The 20,129-nt window shown below is 32.7% G+C and overlaps 1 protein-coding gene across 3 annotated transcripts in view; it reads left to right on the forward strand.

Annotated features, from left to right (window-relative positions):
- The window catches only part of LOC139513076 (receptor-type tyrosine-protein phosphatase kappa-like), a 39,785-nt gene extending 22,775 nt beyond the window's left edge, over positions 1-17,010 (forward strand). For 2 of the 3 annotated variants that reach the window (XM_071301224.1, XM_071301223.1), the window contains 9 exons: positions 362-579; positions 2,775-2,834; positions 3,091-3,256; positions 4,635-4,780; positions 6,267-6,545; positions 6,854-7,065; positions 7,493-7,669; positions 9,474-12,008; positions 14,809-17,010. In XM_071301224.1, coding sequence (XP_071157325.1) covers positions 362-579; positions 2,775-2,834; positions 3,091-3,256; positions 4,635-4,780; positions 6,267-6,545; positions 6,854-7,065; positions 7,493-7,669; positions 9,474-12,008; positions 14,809-14,985 — 3,970 coding nt within the window. In that variant the 3' untranslated portion in view covers positions 14,986-17,010. The remainder of the gene's footprint in view (positions 1-361; positions 580-2,774; positions 2,835-3,090; positions 3,257-4,634; positions 4,781-6,266; positions 6,546-6,853; positions 7,066-7,492; positions 7,670-9,473; positions 12,009-14,808) is intronic. The other variant, XM_071301226.1, reaches the window with a different exon arrangement.
- The last annotated feature ends 3,119 nt before the right edge of the window (positions 17,011-20,129 follow it).

Here is a 20,129-nt window from a genome sequence, read left to right on the forward strand (position 1 = left end):
CAAGTGGCTCGAATGTAGTGGTATGGCATGAGTACGTTTCAAGCAGTTCTAATTTCCCCACGTTCTTATATAAGTGGAGGACTGTCAACAACAAAAAGCAATCTCCCTTTCATAAAACAACTCAATTGTTGGATTGTCTTATACCAAGGACGCTAAAGATTAAAAATCTGATTTCAAATTTCGGGAAATCAGGAAGGTTTTCCAACCAATTTTTGAGTGAGACTGGAAGAACTTGGCAACCAACTTTGTCTAAAATCGAAGAACAAAAATTGACAAATTGATCGACAAAAGATTTGAAGTTCGACACTGGGTTTAGTCCTAGGAAAATGATATATTTTCAGTAAGTTTTCATCTTTTTTAGTGTTTGGCAGGAAAAGATGAACTCCTCTTCTGGCTGGACTTTAATCAGAAATATTTCTCATAAAGATGCTTCAACTCAGTATGCCTTCAATCTTACAAGCCTTGACCCTGAAGGAGATTACAGGTTCAGAATTGATGTTCGTGCACAGGATGGTGACAAACTGATGGAAGAGATATCTAAAGGATTTGTAACAGATTACTATAGTGTTGAGTGTTTCAGTGAGTATATTTGGCAATAAACTTTTATCAAAATTATAAGTTGTGTTCTTTGTCTGAACATATATATCTGCAATAGTACGCAGCATCATGTTCCTAATGTGAACAGTGTACACTATCTGCACAATAATAACATTTGTATCCCAATTATTATCTTGTTTAGATTGTTCACACAATGTTGTCAGTATAACGGAGCTACATATAACTGCCACATAAGTTGGAGGTTGAGCTATCTATGAAACTAGCTTTTTTCCTACTTCAGAAAAATGCTGCCTGGCATATTAAATTATAAGCCTGGTATCTTTGATAACTATTTACACCACTGGGTCTCTTCCACTGCTGGTGGACGTTTCGTCCCCGAGGGTAATACCAGCCCAGTAGTCAGCACTTCGGTGTTGACATGAGTATCAATTATATGGTCATTTTTATAAATTTTCTGTTTACAAAAGCTAGAATTTTCCGAAAAAAACTGAGGATTTTCTTATCCCAGGCATAGATTACCTTAGCCGTATTTGGCAAAACTTTTTGGAATTTTGAGTCCTCAATGCTCTTCAACTTTGTACTTGTTTGGCTTTATAACATTTTTGGATTCGAGCGTCACTGATGAGTCTTTTGTAGACGAAACGCGCGTCTAGCGTAAAAACAAAATTTAATTCTGGTATCTATGATGAGTTTATTTATCACTCAGGCAAGAATATGACAGTTGGTTTTCAGGTGGTTTCTTAAGTGTGTATAGCCGAGTAGTTGGTTTGTCAGTTTAAATTTACTTTTGCTTTTGAATTTCAGTTGGTATATTATCAGATTTTTCATGACGAGTGATCTCGTTGAACGAGCTTCATACGGCATTCAAATAGTGCCGATTATGACTTCCGTTTGAGATCAGACAGCGCTATATCTGTGTTTTCTGGACGTTGTCCTCTGGAACGTGCATGATCTAGAGAAATTTTTCATTGTCGTTTTTTTTTTCGATTGAGTCCAGATTGCATCCAGATCTCGCAGAATGCGAACTGTCTTAGCCGCAACCGTTCCGAATTAGTCCTGTCATAAATACGAAATTCCCTTATGATACCCACGTCAGAGTCCCGACAATTACAGAACATAATACGACTGAGTCCAGACAAAGCCGTATGCAATTGCTGTACAGCAGTGTGATAGGGTTGCGTTCCGATAGTACCTAATCATCCCTAATTTGGCTAGTTTTCTAACGAATATCTTCCGTCAACGTCGGTTTACTGTTTGGTCACAGTCTGCTCTCTGCCGAATCACATTCAGTTGAATCGGGACGCTGGCGTGACCAATTCGGTCGTTTTGTACCATGCGAAAGATACAAATTGGATAAGAATCAGATTGAGAACGAAATAACAGGGACAAATTCGGTTGGAAACGGCTTAATTTTGGACGATTCCTGGAAATATCTGATTGTCGTGATTTAATAAAGGTTTTAGTCTATTACAATTAAAGTTTGGAATTCCAGTCACAATGCACGCCTTGCCAACATGGAGCTTATAAAACAGCTTTAAACTTATAAAATGTGGCTTTTACACATAGCAACTAATGGCTCCCATTTGATATAAGACATAGACAACACGAATGTTAAATTACTATCCTAAATGATCTAGAATGTCCGATCATTATCTGATTGCAATCGTTCAAGTTTGAAGTAGAGTCCTGAAGGTCGGGAATTGTCCGGTGAGGTAGGCCAAGCACTCCCAACAGTTTTGTGTAACATTCGGGAAACTCAGCCCATGCTGTCCACTGGATTGTAATCGTGACGAATCAAAATGTTAACAATGACCTCTGTCGGTTCATTGTCTAGTCACTATCTGATCTCTGTTGGATTGTACTCAGTAAATTCAACTCACTGTGAGAACTAATTCGGGCGGGGTTTATTTTACAATGCAAAGATACTCATCGTGTCAGAACCGTTTCTTCCACCATGCATAAGAAGGATGCAAATTAAATCAGAAAATGATTGAGAACGGGATATCCGGGGCGCTTTTTAAACAATGTTTGATTGTAGTCTTGATAAAATAAATGTGTTTACAATTTACCAGCCACGAATCACCGGATTTTTATCTGACTTTTGATTCCTTTTTTCCGGTCATATATTGTTCTGCAGTAAAATTCCTGACATGTGACAGTGGTATTCTACTATTGCCTTTATTTAGGCTTTAACTCTTTTTCTCTGTGTATTTTAGAACCCACTACATCGGCTCCAAATGATCAGTCAACTACTACTCCATTCAAACCACCAGTAGGTAAGTACAAAATATTTTAGAACAAGTGTACTTTAAAGTACCGGACATCTTTTTTACCCTTGTTGTATTGCCTAGATGAAAATGTGATAAAAGAATGAATTCATGTGAAATTGGTCTTACATTATAGATTTAATGCTGTTTTTTTATATTATTTTGTTCTACTATTTTTACCTTATTCTTTTGAACCCAAGTCATTCTACGAATAGCCTACAACGTTTTTTTAATTTATATAATCATTATCAAACTACATTTTCAGGGTCATTATTTACATCATACAGATTGTCAGTAGTGAACGGTTCTGTGCAAGTTGATTGGTCCATCGATAGTAACTACGATGATGTTGTTGACAGTCTTGCGTTATCGTTTGCCATTATTAGATATGGTGAATGCGATCGTGAAACCAATCCAGTGTATAGCAGCCTGTAAGTGGTTAATCTTCCAGTTATTTTTAACACTTTAAAAAGCACATTGTACGTTTAAAACACACAAAATATAATTAATTGAAAAATTCAAAATGACACAAGAATATCGTCAACTGTTATTAGATGTTTATTATACAAATGTGCATTTCTCTAGATATCAAATTGAACAAAAAAGAGGTGAAAGTACTTTTAAGTTTGGTTGAAATAAGCAAAATGTTTATGTGCCTTTTCAAAGTAAAAACCATAAAAAGGGTAATCGTTTTTTCTTCCCATAATACTATCCTTTGTTGATAATTGAGATGTTGTTTTCAATGTTCAGTTTATTCACATGTCTTGATTCTGCAATACTTGTCTCGTCTACAACGGAAGAAATTTTCCATGCCAGTGATAAGGTTTGGTTTTTATGATGTGATCTGTTCTTCACCATCTATGACTGATATGTTTACAATATTTTGAATGTAGATTTCGTGGGCTATGATATTTGCTTGAATGATTTAACCATTTCATGTAGATTATAAGTCTATAGTTTATAACTAAAATATTAAATGAAAGATTAAAAATATTCTGCATTTGAAATAATAACTTTCAAATCAACATGTGCACTTTTCATATTCAAGCATGGTGTAATTTCCAGACAATAACTTGTGTACAAGTGAATGTATCTCTCTGACATTGTACCACAATGTTCCATATTCCAAAGGGAAGGCAGGGATTGAAATTGGGGGTAATTGCCACAAACATGCAGGAATTAAGGGCAAAACAGGGGCCCAAAACAAGCATTTTTCTTGTTTCCAGACAATAACTAGTGTATGAATCTCTCTAAAATTGTACTACAATGTTCCCCACTACAAAGGAAAAGCTGGGATTGAGTTTAGGCTAATAACTCATAAAAGGGGGTGGGGGTAGAAGGGGTTCATAATTTTAAAATTTTCATAGAACTCTCCAATTGTACAGCACTGCGCAATATATTTGTAAGAACTTTGACCACATTTATTTTGTGTCAGAAAAATTATGTCCAAAAAAATTAATAACAACAATCCAAATTCAGACAGTATCAAGCCTGAATATTGTGTCCGTCCGAATTTGGCCCAACTGTTCAGGTTTCAACCTATGTGGTCGTATTAGGCTGCACTCAGCGAAGCATTCTATTAGTTTTAGTTTAACGAGCCGATGGCTTATGCAAAAGTTTAGCAAAATCTGTGACATAGACCAATTACTGTTACGATGCAATTACCTTTCAGACAGACGATGCCTTTTCTGAGCGTCACTGATGAGTCTTATGTAGACGAAACGCGCGTCTGTTGTATTAAATTATAATCCTGTTATCTTTGATAACTATTAAGCTAGTTATGTATTTTCATTTTATTTTCATTTTTAGACCATTGAGTAATACCACAAGCTATACTTTGAACAGTTTGATTAAATGGACAACTTATAATGTTCGGCTAGTTATAACTTCATCTCAGCAAAACATTTCTGATGTTCATAAACAAGTTGAAGGTGAAATTACTACACCAGAGACAGGTATTTATTTAATTGTTACTTTGTTCCTTTATTTAAAACTGGTGTGCTATATAGTTTATTGACATTATACAAACGTTTCAATTTAATGAACCTACCTTATATATGGCTATATCATATACCATTCAAAGGATGTACTCCCCGTTTTCCTTGAAAGTTCAATTTCCGTCCCATCCGTCGAATGTAATTGGCTAGCGATTCTTTTTTTAATATGTCAGCAATATTACATTATCTGTCTTTTGTATAAAAAAAACAACATATGAAAACATATATATTTTGACGTTATTTTCTTTTTGTTCTGAAGAAAATGGTAGCATGACTGAAATCAAGAAAATTCCATTACAATTTTCAATGTTTATCCAGTAGTTAATAGTTTTCGATAGTCAAGTTTTATTATAGAAAGTCTTCGAATGTTAAACATGCGAGCAACAATCAATCAATAATATCAAATTTTGAACATGCCAAACGAAAGTATACGTAAAGCAAAACTGATTTTTTTTTAAAAGTGTTACTTTCGATAGCAGTGTTGCTGACTAGAAAAATTTACCATTCTAACACTGAATGTGATACCTTATTTTACGAATTACTTTTTGATTAATTTTGCTTCTAAATCCGGTTCATTATAAATTATGTTCGTATACTGTAATATCAGTCAAGAAAATGTTCTTTATATTTTCAATTCTATTTTGAAAGATTAACTTCGAAAGTTAGGTGTAACGAGTATAAACACAACGCAAATGCTTACAATTTTAGTTTATTCATAATATTTGGTTAGCAGAAGCCCCATCTCGAATGAATTAAAACCTTTTTTTCGATAATTTTATGAGTATGATTTCTAATGCCTAAAGAGACGACAGTGGTAATGTGAAGCACAGCCTGACAATCATAGGCTTCTGTCTATTAAACTAAATTTAACCGTCAAGAATGTAAGGGCACATCTTTTTTCTATATATCTAATCAAAACAGAGAGGGACATGTATCATATAATCCAACCTTGAAAAAATGTTCATACATCCTTATTTGTCTTTAAAATATAAGGAGCTTCAGTTGTCGTAGAAATGTAATGTTATTTCATGTCGTTTTTATAAATAAATACCTGCTGTTCATTAAAAGTAACGGATGATATCGGGTACCAGTTAGGTTTTACAACTCGCAATAATAACTAAGTCGATGACTTTTCGTATTGATATTAAAGGTTTTTTAAAGAATATTGGTGCTTTCTTATATTGCTTGTTTTCAATTTTGGCTCAATCGAACTATATTCGTTGTTGTTACTGTTCGTTCTGTTTACTCCCCTGTCTAGTGATCAATGTATTTTGGGGAGGTTAACTCTATAGTTCAGAAAAAGGCCTCGACATGCTTATTGACCAGTTATTTCATGTGTGTAATATCATATATAGCAACGTCATTACAAACGAAAAAACATCCTTGTGCATTACATTATGCCAAACATTTTTTTTTATATTTATACTTCATTTTTTTTTAACAGAACCTTCTGGATTTGTAAAAAGCGTATCAGAAATTGCCAAGACATCTAGTTCTTTTACTGTTAGTTGGAACGATCCTGACTGTAGACAGAAAGGAGGAGCATTTCTTCGTTATGATGTTGTTGTGTCAGGATTCTCACAGAATTTTTCAACCACTGATCGGTTTAAGCAAATTACCGGTTTACAGACGTATACTGACTATAATGTACAGATAGCCTATGTTAATACTATTGGTGCTGGGCCACTCTCTCCAATGCAGTCGTTTAAAACAGGAGAAGGTTGTAAGTATTTATTTAATATTCCCGTATTAACGAGTTGTCAGATATCTGCTGATCCGACCAATCGTTTGGTCTGAATAAACCTATATCAACCATTTATTAGAAAAATTGTAAGATAAGGTCAATTTTGTCTTAACTGATAAACGATTTCTTATTAATTAGCAAAATCATGTAGAAAGGCAAAATATGGTACATAGAACATATTTCACTTTATTCTTATTCAGGAGTATATACTCTGATACTGAATATTGATTTACCTAAAGTGCTAGTATTGTTGGTTTACATAAAATTATTTGCTCGATTATTTTCAGTGCCAGCTGCACCAACTACCCTGATGTTGACTCCCTCAATAAGATCAATAACTGTTAGTTTTTCAATTCCTTCGCCTGCAAACGGTATTATCATTGCTTATGATATAGCATACAGTGAAGCTGCAAATTTTATAGACAGATTACAGAAACCATCCACATCAACAAACGTCATGTTGGCTGATCTTTCTCCAGCAACTCTATACTTTGTGAAGGTAATTAAACATAAGAAGAAGTGGTATGATTGTCCATGAGACATCAGGCCACCAGAAAACAATGGCGTAGTTAACAGCATGAACGTAACTTTAACTATTAATTGTGTGTAAAAACACATTTTATGTGTGACGAATTGTATTTTTTTAACACTCTCTTAAGTAGAAAATGTTATCCACTTCATATTTGAAGCGTAGTTCTTTTACATTGTTTATCATCATGTTCAATAATGCACATAGATGATTGTAAAAACATTATATATACACTTACTGATTTTAACTGAAGTCAAAACAAGGAATCAAATACAAATAGTTGAGTTTTTATGTCAAATGATAGCCTAAAGCAACTAGATGACACTGTTTCCAGCAATATGGACTGCAATGGAAATTCAACTCGTTTTAAGATGTAATGCAATTAATTTCACTTCAGGTTCGAGCTAGAACAGGAGCAGGGTATGGTAACTATAGTTCCCATCAAAGTACAGTAACACAAGAAGACTACCCAGGTGCACCAACATCTCTAGCTGTTACTTTCAGAAATGAGAGTTGTTTAGGACTATCATGGAGGGCACCAATTGTAACCAATGGAATTGTATCTTCTTATCTGGTAAGTTGATATTTTGTTATAGCCTGTATGGTTATTATTACCTGATAAAAACAGTTTTGTTGTAGTACTTACTGAATATAACAATGTGCATGGTTCAGCAATCTGAGTTTTGAGTACCTCACAATATTAATGTCAAACAAGATCATTCAGTTGAATGCATGAAAGTGCTTATAACAATGCTAGTACACAAAAGAAAAATATATTCACCAAACAAAATTATTAAGTGTTAATGAAGAATTAAAAGAAGATGGTAGAAATCACCCAAACAACACATAAAATATAGATAAATAAAAATGCAATCTTCACAAAGAGATCAATGTATATTTGACATGTCAACCACATAATTATGATGAGTTTATAAAAGGTACACACCCTGCTGGTGTGAAATCAGCCCTGTAACAGCGTAGACTACAGATTTCCTATGACAACTTCGAATAAAAGTCAAATGTATCATGAGCATGGTAGGTCTTTACAGGCTTTCAGTGCAACAACAAAAAAGGAAAAAGTGAAAAATTGAAAAAATTATTAACTTCTGTTCATAGATAGGTAACTTCTGTTCATAAATAGGTTATCTTGAATCTGAATGACAGTGTAAGTATTTTACAAGATTGTTTGGTAGCAGATTTTTAAAGAGATTTTCTTTGCTTCGTTTTGGAAAGCGTGGCTTATCACACTTGAAGTTCTTATTGTAGAGAAAGAGATATGTCTATTACATGTTTCAATAAATACAAAAATAAACTATACTATGTGATTCATATGTGGTTTCCTCTGCATGGAAATAAAAACTAGTCTGAATTTGTTTGCCAGATTAATTCGCAGATATGGATCCACCTCGGCTTTCTAGATGATCACATAATCGTTGGTTATTCGCCATGATGATCAAGCAATAAAAAACCCTTTCTCAAAATAGAGATTTTTATCATTTGTTATCTTAATATCATATTGAAACATTTTAAACTTGTAATCTCCAGAAGTAAAGTTAATTCGTACAATTATGTAGACAAAATTGGAACCAGCTATTCACTGTCTTAGAAATTCTGACGAGAGGAAGGAAGATAAATTTTCCTATTTTTCATTAAAGGATAGGTTTTGAAATTATTTACTTTGAGATGTACTAATATTCCTCTTACATTTAGCAATGGTAGAAGGTTGAATACAAATGACTTTTGTGGCACAAACATGATGATGATATACTAAACACTGCAATTTATTCACGTTCACATATTTTTGGTGATCTGTTCATGTACAAACCGATTGGAATGTATCTTTGTCAACTGAATGTGAATTTGCATAGCGTTTTTATATAGAAAAGTTGGGACAGTGTTTATCATAAACACTGTCAGTATCTCTCGATCAAGTGACAATGCTTCTTGGTATTAGTCAAAAGATGTATATGGTTTATAATTTATATTATGGCATTCAAGTCGATTTTGTTATTAACATTTCTATTAAAACTAAAGCTCGGCTCCACTCATATATGATGTATTCCAATTTTAAGGTTATGCCTTTAAACTTCTTACAGGCGGATTGAAGCTGAGTAGATAACTTACAATTTGATTAACAGTTATAAATATCAAGAAATCATACACAAGAGAAAACTAACTGTGCAAATAATAAATATATAACCCGTTTTATATGGAAATTGTCTTGTTTATATGTCTTACACATGCTTATGCTGTACTTAATATTTGCCTTTCAGATATTTTTGCTGTCATTCAATGACCAATTTCAAACGGATTTTTTTTTATTCGTGAAAGCAATAAGCTCGCATTTTTTCTTTTTATATGATATTTATTTTTTCCAGATTTCCTACCAGGACACAACTCAAGCCAGTCAAGAATTGAATACTACGACAGGAGGTTTAATAAGATCCACACTTTTGTGTTTGCTCCAACCTGGCCGACGGTATCAGATCAAAGTGGCTGCAAAAACGAGTAGGGGATTTGGTGATCCTGATCATATGTTTGAATACACAGAACAATCAACACCGACTTCTCCACCGGCACCAAAGAAGATTAGATCCACTGCAACAACAATAGTGATCTCAATTGATCCAGTCATATTGACAACAGGACCACTTACTGCATATGTAATATATGTTCATGATCTTACCGTTGGTTCTGGAAAACGGAAACGGGCAGTTGGAAATCCACCGGGAGTTGAAACAGCGATACTTTTACCAAATGAAGTGCTGACGACGACATTTTTCACAATAGGGGATGAAAAAATATATAATAGTATTCAAAATAATCCTTTGGTTTCTGGTCATCGGTACGACGTTTATTTACAGATAAGAAGTACCCTTCTCAGTGTAACAAAGTCAAGCTACAGCAAAATGGTACTTACCTCCACTCCTTCAACTTTGGCTCCAAACCCTGTTGTAGCTGCATCTACTGATTACACAGGTGTAATAATCGCCATTATTGTTATCATTATCTTAATTATCATAGCTATTGTCGTTATCTGTGTTCTGTATTGGTATAGAAGACGTAGAAGTTATGCACCCTATGCAGCACATACCGACGACAAGGGTACTTATGATAGTATGTACTCTCATGTTGATGATTATGATCCTCATAAATATTGGAATACTATTTATTCACACCGAGAAAGTCGATACATAATTGCTGGAAGGAACCTCATACCTCCCGATAGAAGTAATTTTGATATGAATGGTGTTGTTGAGTCAAATATGAATCCACCAATAACCTTTCAGCAAGAGTTTCATGATCTCCCTCATGGGCGTTTAGCATCTTGGAATGTTGCATTGAAACCTCGAAATCAGCGGAAGAATAGATTCCCACATTTATTACCGTATGACCATTCGCGTGTTGTTCTACGGGAGGATGATAACTCGGGAGACGATTATATCAACGCAAATTTTATTCATGGATATCATAAACAGAATGCATATATTGCGGCTCAAAGTCCTTTTGACGAGGAAACAGTTCTTGACTTTTGGAGAATGATTAATCAAACAAATGTTTCTGTTATTGTAATGATCACTAATATCATAGAAGACAATATCGTTAAATGTACCAAATATTGGCCTGATCAAAATCAGGGAAAGGTAACATACGGCAACTTCTTTCTCGAGCTGATTGATACTCAAGAATTTGCATCATATGTAATACGGACCATGAAGTTTAAGTCGAACAATACGTATAGCACCACTAGAGTTGTCCATATATTTGATTTTTGTTCGTGGCCAGATCATGGTGTCCCTGATGATCCTATACCATTGTTAGAAATGAGGTTCAAGGTTAAAGAGTACAACAGTGATACACCTGCATCACCTTTGTTAGTACATTGTGGTACAGGAGTCGGGAGAACAGGAGCCTATATTGCCATAGACAGCCTTCTGGAACAGTATGATAGAGAAGGTCGTATAAGTATATCAGCTTTTGTAAGGCGTTTGAGGAAGGATCGGGTTCAAATGGTACGGACAATAAAACAATACATTTTTATTTATGATGCCATTTTTGAAGCGAAACATGCTGGCCATACAAGAACAGGGCTTGATTTGAAAGAAAAATATCATCTGCTGACAAGAAAAAATCCGAAAACGAAACATTCATATTTACGAGATCAGTTTGAATGCTTGTGCAACTTTACTCGCAAATTACACTCTGCAAACTGTTCAGATGCTCTATCTATTAATAATATAGAGAAAAACAGGTTTCCAGACGTCATTCCAACAAATATATACAGAGCCGTATTGAGCACTCCTGGGGGAGTCGGACGGACTGATTATATCAATGCAGTTTTACTTGATAGCCATCGACAAAAAGACCATTTCATCGTTACACAGACACCTTTGCACACAACTATTATAGATTTCTGGAAACTGGTTTATGACTTTAATGTCCACACCATCGTCATGATGGAAAATTATAAACACGAAGATGATACATGTGCAGAATATTGGCCAGAGGAGAAGAAAATGAAACAGTTTGAGCCTTTCTTCATAGACAGTATTGCCGTATACCAGCAGGACAATATCACTATTCGCCATTTTAAAATTCATAGCATGCTTAATCCTAAAGTGCAGGCACGTGAGATTCGTCAATTTCAATTTAATGCTTGCAACGACACAGACTTCGTACCAAAATCAAAGTCGATGTTTCTTGATCTCTTTGACTTGGTTAAGGACTGGCAGAATGTGTCCTGTGAAGATGAGAGTCCAGTCATTGTTCATTGTAAGGATGGGGCTACACACAGTGGATTTTACGTTGCTATCAGCAATATTTGCGAGGCCATGCTGCATGATGGTGATGTTGATGTATATCATACTGTAAAGAGAGTTAAAAAGAGAAGAACGCAAATTATAGACCTCGTGGTAAGTGGTTGTTAACGATACTGTTTGATTTATTCATAATTTATTATGTTTATGTATGTCAAAGCAGTTGTTTTCATTATCAAAACCGAGTTTTACAAGATTTATTACATGAGAGGTCGACCAAAATATTTATTAATGACATTTGTAAGATGTAGTTATTGACCTTGACTTTTTGTCCATGCATTTAAGATGAGGAAAACGTATTTTTAAAAGCCTTATCCTTTTAGTTCAGGTAAAAACATGGTCAAATTACAATAAAAAAAATTAGGTCAGATTCTTTTACTTTTTTATCAAATTTACAAATAATAATATGTGTTATATATATATTTGTCTGGCTGTTTATTCTACCCCAGAGGGTTTAAACTTGTGGTTTACTTGTATCAATTTGACAGCTCAATGGAAATGGAAATGTATTGTTCTCAGGAACTGCAAATCAGAGCTTCTTTGAATTTGACTGCAAGCTTTATGTGGGCATGTTATGACGTTACGCACGGTATTCGGTCTATGTTTCATTTGGCCATTTCTTAATGCATAAGTATGACAAAAACAAATCAAATCTACGCATTATTGAATAGTAACTTGTCTTGATTTTTCATTTGAATCGAAATTAAATAAAACCTGATTGTAATAAATTTAATGTTATGTCTCATTATTTGATTAAACAATGATTTTGTGTTCATAATTTGCCGTATTTGCCGTGTAAGACGTAACAACAAGCGCCAACCATCCATAAATATAAACGAAGAAAAAATACTAACTACTGAATGGATGTCGATAAAATTTGTACAGATGGGATATGATATATTCACATTTATTATGTAAAACGGTTCGCAATCTAGCAGCCATTTTCTAAATTCCATATAGCTGTAAGATTTGAAAATTCTAGTACACAAAAATGAAAGCTAACACTTCAATATTATAATATTTTTATATAAATAATAGGAAAGGTTCGCCACCTCTACATAAAAATGTGATTTTATTGAATTTTACAATACTATTTTTATTTTTAACATAGCTTCTCCCATTTAATTTTTTTCAGTATTTTCCGTGTCTCCCGTAAATGTTACCATAGAGCCATTGTTCATGATTTTTGAGTACGATGCTAATTTAGGGTATTTTAGATTTGTGACAGACAAATGAACTATGCAAACAAATGTTATTACTGAAATGTGGTTTTTTTTTAAGATTTGGTTAAGCCTTCAAGGTTAAGGACATCCCGAATTTTTCATCAATTTCCATCAAGTTGTCCGTGTCTCCCGTAAATGTTACCACGTCCAAATTGAACGATTTTTGCATGGAACGTGAATGTAACGTTATAATATATAATTGTATTTCCCATCTTCTGAAAGTTAGCATGTTGTGTCTTTAGCATTTGACACGTTATGTGTGATGATATTATTTTGGGAGATATTTGTTTTGAATAATTATTTAAATCAACAAGAAAATTTGACTTCCATCAAAATTTTTAAGCCATTTGCTGATCGTAAAAGCGTCGGATAAATAAAAGTATCATGCAAAAGATTAGGTATTTTTAATGCAAAAGAATTGCATTTTAAACCAAGTGACACAGAAATTATCAACTGTAGTTCACCGTACGGCCTTCAACAATGAGCAAAGCCCATACCGCATAGACAGCTCTAAAAGCATGATTTAATCATGATTTTCTTGATATGATCCAGCGATTTTCATGTGTTAATTTACATGTAAATTGATCAAAATTTTATTCTAAATTTTCGGATGAATATATATGTAGCACAAGCTTTAAACATGCCGAAGCCTTCGTTTTTGGATTCTAGTAACATAGATGCGTCTGCTAGTACGATTGTATATGTTGTATACACAAAAAGTCATTTCCACTTATCCGACAAACGGACGCATTTGAAATTACTCATTATATTTCAAGGACTGTAGATGACATTTTAATTTTAAATAAAATCAACAATTCTAAACTGCCGTTTTCATTTTAAAATCTGAGGATGAAACTAGAAATAGTAGCTGTTGCTGCGGTTGACCAGAACAAGGATTATTTTCCATTATAATCTTCTTGAAAGACACATATTTAAGATGTTGATAATACGAATAAAAAGACCCTGAAATTATAATCGCGAACTGTATAGTTAGAAAACTAGTTGAAGGTGGGTTTATAACATTTATACTCTTGAAGCACAAAAAGCTTTGGAACTGGCTGTTTCCAATCGATATAAATGCCTAGTCCTAGATACTTGTGATGACGGAATTCTGAGAATCATAGAGCAACAATTGACATGCTTGGGCAATGACAAATATTTGAAATATACACTTTCATTTTGTTAAGAATATGATGTCAAAAATATATACTAGTAATCAGTCATGTTAACATGTTTTTTTGTTTTTTTTTAAATAAATAGTTAAACATCAAAATGCAAGCCGTTTTATAAAAAGCTGCAAAGCTTTGACGTTTGGTACGGAAAAAGATGAAATAATTGGAAAACGACGTCAACTAACGTTACCATTACTAAACCGAACACCGTGCGTAACGTCTATATCGTGAGATACGTTTTTAAATTCATCGCCATTCAATTAACCAAAACTTATTGTTATTCTTACACATTATTTAAGGGACTAAGAATCTAGGCTTCTTTCATGCATGTTATACCGTGGTATGCGCTTTAACATCCATCACTGAGCAACGTCCTATTAACCGAAAATTTATGGAGTGTTTCAATGATGTCTATTGTTAAATCTTTCATCATATTCCGAAACTGCTGACCATGTTTAGAAAATATATGTGTTTGTAATTAATATTCAATTGTTATTTTAGGAACAATACCGGTTTTGTTATAAGGTATTATGGGACTATATGAACATGCGACTTCCAGGAGGAACACTGACCAATATGATGGACCATACTCAAGCAGATAAATTGTACAATGTTGGTAGTTTAAGTCTTCCATCCTACACGTCTCACTTGGAGTACTCACAGTTTGACTACAGTTGAAGACAAATATTGATTATACATTTTGTATATGACTTTGTATGCTTTTTATGTAATATGCGAACATGTAGCAATTGAAAATGTGTTTATAATTTAATTAGTCTGATATTATCGATATACGTTGCTCATTTCGAAAGTGAATACATAAAAATCATATCAATATAAGTTGACGAGTTAAAGAGCATTGGCATTATAAATTATAAGCCACATAGAGACTGTCTTTTTACGTCTTTAAAGATTTGAAATTCTTAAACACATTCTGAGAAAAAAATAGATTTAAACTTTCTGATCACAGTAATAATTTCACAACACAATTACAAAAAAGGGGCATCGATCATTGTTCAACAAATTGTTTTTCCTATGGGATTTCGGATGTGGTTTTTATTCCTATAAATTTAAATTTGAAATTGTTATTTTATAGTTTATAAACATATCAAAAAATTATCCAATGGTGCTTTTTCATATTACTAGTGATTTGATTTCTTTTTCTGTTTCATTATGTAGATGCGTATGTGTTGCTTAAGTTTAAAATCAAGTGACTATCTAGATACGATTACAGTAGAAGTTGCTTATTTTATAGATGTTGTTTTCTCTATATCTACCGGTATATAAAACCAGTGCGATTGTTATTCTATATAAAAATACCAATACTTTTGTTATGATGAACGAATACAAGTATTCATTGAAATGAAACGAAATACACGGATAACGGATAACGTGTACCCTTCAAGATATTTCAGGTTATAATATGAAAATATCTAGGAACCTATTGATTTCAAAGCAGACTACAAGTGACTACTTTTTATGAAAGGAATATGTCGCTGAAATGGTTAACATCTTAATGCTTCATAATCATGAGAACGGTGCAATATAAATAAAATGATATTAAACCTCAATGGTACTGTTAAATAACCTTCAACTAAATTCGATGTTCATATATATTTATATAATGATATGTGTTCAGATTGATCAAAATAATATATGATAATTTTAACCTTTTTTTTTTTACCTCGTCCAAGAATTATAATAATAGTAGAAAATTGTAATTGAAAGGTGCCATAAATGAACAGGCTTCTGGTCGTATAATCATGGATAATGTTAAAATGTTACCTTAATTGAAACAGTGTTTGATTTAATATTCACAAAATGTTAAACGAAAAATTATCATTTAGATAATCTAGTCTATTTTGTGTTTCAACCTTAACGGTGATGCCTAACAAAGAAGAAGCTTAGATTTTTGTAAAATAAAAATTATGATATGTGGTATGATTTCAAATGCTACAACCATCCACCAGTGATCAAAGAATGGGGATGCTTTACAACTATAGGTTACCGTACAGCTTAAAACAATGAACAAAATATTGTCTCTTGTTTGTGATTTATATATTTTTTTTAACTGTTACAAAATTCCATTTACCTGTTTTGTCATGTTTTATTTTTCTTCAGATTTACCTATTATTGTTATTGGTACTAAATTGTGAACCATACTAAATAAGTTGATAATAACTGACCTATGTTAATGTGATATTGTTTGTACAGTATTATTTTGAATTTGATCGTCCGTCCAATTTTAATTGCTATACATGGTTATATTTTGTTTTTACGTGTAAAAGTCTAAAACTTTCGATATCTGTTTTAGGTTTGAAATACCAAAGTAATTTGGCTTCGACCATCTCTCGTACCTAAAGATATATTTTTATATACTAGTATGCTTATCGGTTAGATGTATTTGTTACATTATTGTCATTAGTATTTGTATATTTTGTCAGGGAAAATCTTTTTTTCTTCTATGATGTTTAAAGGAAAAGTTTGGGTTTACGACTATAATCTTGATATTATTCTGTAATAGTAATAAACAAATTATTGTAATGAATATATTTTTTTTTTGTTAAATTTCCATAGTGATACTATGAATTAGATTGTGGTTAGTAAGAAGATGACCTTTTTATCTTGTAATTATATGATTGGTATTTATAAATTATCTTCAAATGTATCTTAATTCTATTTGTATTAAAATATTGATTTCAATTCATGTGTTATTGAAACTAAAGACGGCATGATTTCTTCTCATCTCAGCAGGTTAAGTGATTACATGTTGCTTTCAGTCACTGCCAGCATTCTTTGATTTACGGTACTATAAGTTTTGCGTTTTTTGTTTTGAACTAAAAGTTCTTGTTTTCGCGTTAAATATGTTTATTTTATTGGTTTTTAATGTACAATTCTTCTGTGTGCGTTTTGTTTATTTCTGATTGAGAATTAAAAAGTGGGGGGTTGAGAGTCCCTAAAAATTGAACTCCCGCCACATTTGCATGTCTGTGTCCTAGGTCCGAAACATCAACAGAAGATATTTTATCATATATTTGTTCAAGCTGTTTATCATTTTTGAGAATTTAGTTATAATTGCAGATCTTGATTTAATATTCAAAAATACTGAACTCCGAGGAGAATTCAAAGCGGACATTCTCTAATCTAATCGAGAAATGGCAAAATCGTAAGCTCAAACACATCAAACGAAGGGATAAAACTGTCATATTCCTGAGTTGGTACAAGCATGTCTTTATGTAAAAAAAATAGTGAATTAAACCTGGTTGTATAGCTAGCTAAACCTCTCGCTTTAATGACTGTTGCATCAAATTCCATTATATTGACAACGATGTGTGTGAACAAATCAAACAGACAAAATCGGTAAAAAAAGTAAAAAATAGGGGTACAACAGTCAACATTGTGGTATAATCTTAATCACTATAACACAAACAAATACGTAACAAAGAAGCATAAAAAGGCTTATAAACAAAGCACATAGCAAAAATTGAAGACAAGAATACAAAAATTTGCAATAGCACAATGACATAATGACGGGATAAGTAAGTACAGAGTCACGTATAATGTATATCACCAAAAACAGACTTGACAGTAAAAGTAATATTAATAAAGACAAATAAAAAAACAATACAATACGTTATTAAGACGATGAACAACGTCAGTACCCAGAATCTATACTTCAAGACCATCGTGTAATATTTGTTGAAGTTGATACGGATGTTTATCAACAAGGTATTGGTACCTTCCGTTGATCTTTTTACCCCTGGTTCATTAACTTTCTGCTCGGACACTAATGACGTTTTACAAAGTCTGGGAGGGAGCTGCAAGCTCTTGAAGATCGAACAAGTTGGAAAATGTACAACCCAAATGCAGGTCAATGAAGTTTGTATATTGCTACTAAGGTCGGGGGGAATTGATAATTTCAGAATTAAAAATTGTCCCGTTTGTCATATATTTTGGTACTGGGATGACTGTGTATGTCAAATTCGAGGTGTTAGTCTATAAATGAGGCGGAGAAAAGCCGTGTCTTGTTTCTTTAATTTCTATTTCTGGGGGATATATTAATGGAACCCAAAAAGAAAAGTTCGGATTGTTAATGGAAAGAACATCAATATATCTGAATGAGAAATTAAATAACCTGGCTTCTTTGATCTTGTTTTTGACAGTCTGAAGGAACTCCGATTCATATGTAAATAAGAAGAGGTCGGCAAGGAGAGACACACAGTTCGTTCCCATAGGAATGCCGACAATTTGTTGAAAAAGTTTTACCTTCAAATTTAACAAATATGTTAAGAAACTCCGGCAAACTGATCACCTGTTCCTCTGTGTAGCATATTTTACATTTTTGTTCACTATTAACAAAATATGCCGTATGGTATCCCAAAGTAATAAATTTATAGTGATGCAACAATCTTTATATTGAAAAGCATTGTGGATTATTTCTTTTACACGATTTTTCAATTTCACATAGGGAATAATGGTATACAGGGTTGAAAAATTTAACAAAAGTTATGATTTGTTCATAATCGATCGATCGATTAAAATAATTTCTCATATAAGTAAAAAAAACATTAAGTAAAACATTTCAAAATACATGTATGCAGTAATTTGGAACATATATATTCATTAAAGAATTACTGTTTCATTAATATTTTCTTTCAGTAACATTTAATTCATACTTCTTACTACAGTTGTAGTTTAAAAGATGATTTTATTACCTCACATGGTTAATAGGTCCAAGTGAGCTTTTCTCATAACTTGGCGTCCGTCGTTCGTCGTCGTCTGTTGACTTTTACAAAAATCTTCTCTAAAACTACAGGGCCACTTTTAAACAAACTTGGCCACAATCCTCATTTTGTGTATCTAGTTTTTAAAAAAAAAACGTGTCCAATGACTCCGCCTGCCAACCAAGATGGCTGACGTGGCTAAAAATGGATCATAAAATAAATGCAAGTTTTGTCTATTATTTTGAAAATTGTTATAAATAGAGAAAATGTGACTGACAGTATATAAATGTGAAGAATGTTGAGCCCAACAAATTGTCCATATACGATCATATACGTCAAAACTGTCAGACGATTACCCATAGGAGTTTTTATATTTAAAAAAAACAAATTTTACCATTTTTTTCATTTCATCCGGTTATCTTGAAAACTTAAATCTATAGAGAGAAACTTATAAGTGCAAAAATGATTAGAAAGACAATTTCTACAAATTAGTTAAACTGTTTGATGGTTGAATCTTCGGTCAATTTCTTATTAGAGTTATTGCCCTTCGATGACGATTTGTACATCTGTTTGTGGTTTTGACTTACAGTCATGGGACAAAAAATATGTCCTATTATTTCAATTAAAATCGATATTTTTCAAAAAAATATTACCAAGTAACTGTATGAGCGATTTTTATAAAATGGATACCAAAAGATGTAAAAATGTCTAAAGTTTTATTGTTTATTTAGTCATAATTTTCTGGAGTTTCGTTTTCATCATCTGATGAGTTAAACACAAATGCCAATTTTTACGATTTTAATTTGGTTAGAATAATAGCAAACTTTTCAAGAAATATTTTTTTATTTGTGAAAATTAAAATGAGCATGTATAATATTATAACCAAATAAACAATAAACTTCAGACATTTCTACATCTTTTGGTATCTATATTAATTACACACTTATTAGCGGCCCTTATTAGAAGTCATTTTTTTAATTTGTTTTAAAGATTTCTTCTCTTAAATGTTGTTTTGGTCCGCAGTGTATTTGTAGTATACTAATATTTGTAGTATACAAAATAAACGAAAATAAATTGCCAGGCGCAGCTTGATTCGAC

The sequence above is a fragment of the Mytilus edulis genome, chromosome 2 (assembly GCF_963676685.1).
Source record: "Mytilus edulis chromosome 2, xbMytEdul2.2, whole genome shotgun sequence".
Classification (NCBI taxonomy): Eukaryota; Metazoa; Mollusca; class Bivalvia; order Mytilida; family Mytilidae; genus Mytilus; species Mytilus edulis.